Genomic DNA, 2,755 nt, shown 5'->3' with positions numbered 1-2,755 from the left:
TTCCCAATTGAAATCTCAAAAATAACTTAGGAGGGTTGCAATTTCTATGGGTTCCAAGGTGATTTTTTCGAACAAATCTTTTTTTATAGGGATTTCCTCTATGGACACCGGCAAGGGCGCTAGGAAGCAATGCCCTTCGGGAAACAAGAAGATATTAAAAAGCCTATAAAACAGAAAATGATAAATATCCTCATTTAAATCTCAGCATAAATAAAGATCTTCTTACACAAAAAGAATATCTCCAGTAAGAGGAGTCCTATCACCCCATAATACCCATATTATTGTCCGAGAATGATCCTGAAAATGAAGGGAAATTAGAGACTCATTTCTATCCCACCCCTTCCACCCCCAAAACCTCCTTCCATATGCATCTTAAGGCTCGCAAAGTTTAAAAATAAAAAAACATTGGGATAAATTCTCGACCATCTTTCCTCCCTAGTCCCCCGCTACGGATTTGGACCCTGTATAAAGTATATAGCATTATTACAGCGAAGACTGGAGTTAGCTATCATTGTACACATTCTAAATGGCATTCTTTTCAAAATCAAAAGACTTCATTAAAGAAACCAAGGTAGTTTCTTTAGGCTAAAGTTTCAATGTCGTGAGAAATTAATGCAATTGTTCTTTATATAGGTTTTTATGTAAGTTACCATAGCTACGTCAAATATTTGTGGCAGATACTTGCGTTTTAAAGAATAAATGTCTTTACAGTTTTCGTCATAGATGAAACTCTTAAAATCTACTGGAAAGTAATTCATAAATTGTAGAAATCCCATCTGTTATATTCCTTATATATTTGATCGCATCATCTGTGTCTAAAAAATTGACACCTCTGAAAGAGTGAAAGTAGAGCTCAGTTTTTGACGGATTTTAAAGCAATTATGTAAACAGTCAAGCTAAGACAGTGAAAAGAAGCGCATGCAGAGTTAAAATGAATTCACGGAGCACTATAGCTCTGTCCTTGTCCATTATTCAATATGTGTGACTGGCCTCAAAATAAAGGCTTCGGTTACAACTAGTTTCACAAAATGATTCGTGTACTTTGGATATTTTATATAATAAATTGTGTCAGATCAACTATCATACCCCCTCTTTGGGCAGACCCACAAATAAATCCATGCGCAGACTACTCTTGGCAATATTTATTTTGGCCTGAAGATGGCCAGTGTTATCCAATTTTCCGACGTGGACCTTGTCCCGAAACCTTAGAACTAGCTTTTGACTCTCATAATAAGCGTTCGTACTGCAGATGCCCAAGAGGTCTTGTATTATGGCAAGATGGTAAGTGCCATGAGCCATATGTAAGTGGGCCTTGTGACCCAGACCAGTATTTGCACCCAGGGGTTTTTCATCGTGAGCTCAACTCAATAAGAAAATTGCAAAGCTCCACTGACATACCTTTTCGACGTATCCTGGCAGATCCTATTAGTGATACTACAGAACTTGAACAAGTGAAGTGTGTCGATAAAGGAAGATGTCCATCCGGTTGGACATACTGGCCTCGAGATGGGGCTTGCTTTGAACTGTATACAATAGGTCCATGTCCAAAAGGAGATTTACTTGTACTAAACCCACAAAATGGAGAGCCAAAATGCGACTGTGACGAAGTATCATTAAAGGTAAATTTTTGGCCTCCAAATGGAGGTTGTTATGAATTATTCACTAAAGGACCTTGTGAGCGTGGTACTGTATTTTTTTATAATGAAGCTAAAAATGCCACTCAATGTGGCTGTTCACCGGAACTTCCAAATTTTCATATCGAAAGTGGAAAGTGTTTTGAATTATTTTCTGACGGACCGTGTAACGCAGGTCAGTGGTTTGTCCCTAGTTTCGATGAAAAATCGCAATCTGAGAAAACAAATGAAAATAAGAAATTACTTACCTTTCCTGTATGCGAGTGTCGTCCTGATCATGTAGCCTGGGATGATGGCTCTTGTTACCGTAAATTTACTAGAGGACCTTGTCCTATAGGCTTTTTCGTCATGTCATCAAGTAATGGAACTGGTTTTTGCTTCAAAAGTTTTTGCAATAGAGGGCAATTATATTTTCCTTCCAAGCAGAGCTGTTACAAAGTGGCTACGCTTGGACCATGTTCCGAGGGGGAAATTGTGGTTTTTGAAGAATACAGAGGTGTAAGCTATCAAGGAGTTTGTGGATGCTCTAAGGGCTACACTCAAAATTATTTCAAAGGGAAATGCTATGAACTGGGCCATAAAGGACCATGTAAAGATACTTTCGCCTTCGTATTAAATAAGCGATCCGGAAAACCAAATTGTTCATGCGATGAAGACGAAGGATTTATATTTCACAATCAAACCAAGAAATGTTTTAAGTTATTTACTCAAGGGCCATGTTCAATCAATGAATGGCTTACTCCTGATATTGAAGAAGACAGTGAAGAAGCATATACTACTTTTGATAGAACGTATAAATGCCAATGCAAGCCAGGCTTCCGCTATAGTAAGTCCAGAATTTGTAGACCTTCATCTGATACTATCTTAACCGAGTTAACGCGAAAGAAACGGAAAGACAAAAGAGTACAGAAAAAAATATACAGATCCTGACAACCCAAAATTCTTGATTGTTCTTATAGCCTAAAAATTATTTTAGTGAGTTAGAGACGAGTGCTATATAATGTGCTACTGTAATTTCCTAATATGACACAGATTAGGTTAGATGATCTCAATGTTAATAAGTACTTCAGAATTTAAATATTATATTTTTATCATATAAATGAAGTTTCTCGTTTTTCTAA

The 2,755-nt window shown here is 37.1% G+C and overlaps 1 protein-coding gene across 1 annotated transcript; it reads left to right on the top strand.

Annotated features, from left to right (window-relative positions):
- The first annotated feature begins 721 nt into the window (after positions 1-721).
- On the top strand, positions 722-2,755 carry LOC136032052 (uncharacterized). Its single transcript, XM_065712157.1, has one exon. It carries the CDS (start codon positions 1,029-1,031, stop codon positions 2,562-2,564), a length of 1,536 nt encoding a protein of 511 aa, XP_065568229.1. The 5' UTR covers positions 722-1,028; the 3' UTR covers positions 2,565-2,755.

The sequence above is a fragment of the Artemia franciscana genome, chromosome 10 (genome assembly GCF_032884065.1).
Source record: "Artemia franciscana chromosome 10, ASM3288406v1, whole genome shotgun sequence".
Classification (NCBI taxonomy): domain Eukaryota; kingdom Metazoa; phylum Arthropoda; class Branchiopoda; order Anostraca; family Artemiidae; genus Artemia; species Artemia franciscana.
Note: the sequence above shows the minus strand (reverse complement) of the source record. Positions and strands in the feature narration are given on the sequence as shown.

What these genes read in the sequence shown, in the direction of transcription:
- LOC136032052 (XM_065712157.1), top strand. Translation starts at nt 1,029, where the DNA reads ATGATTCGTGTACTTTGGATATTTTATATAATAAATTGTGTCAGATCA.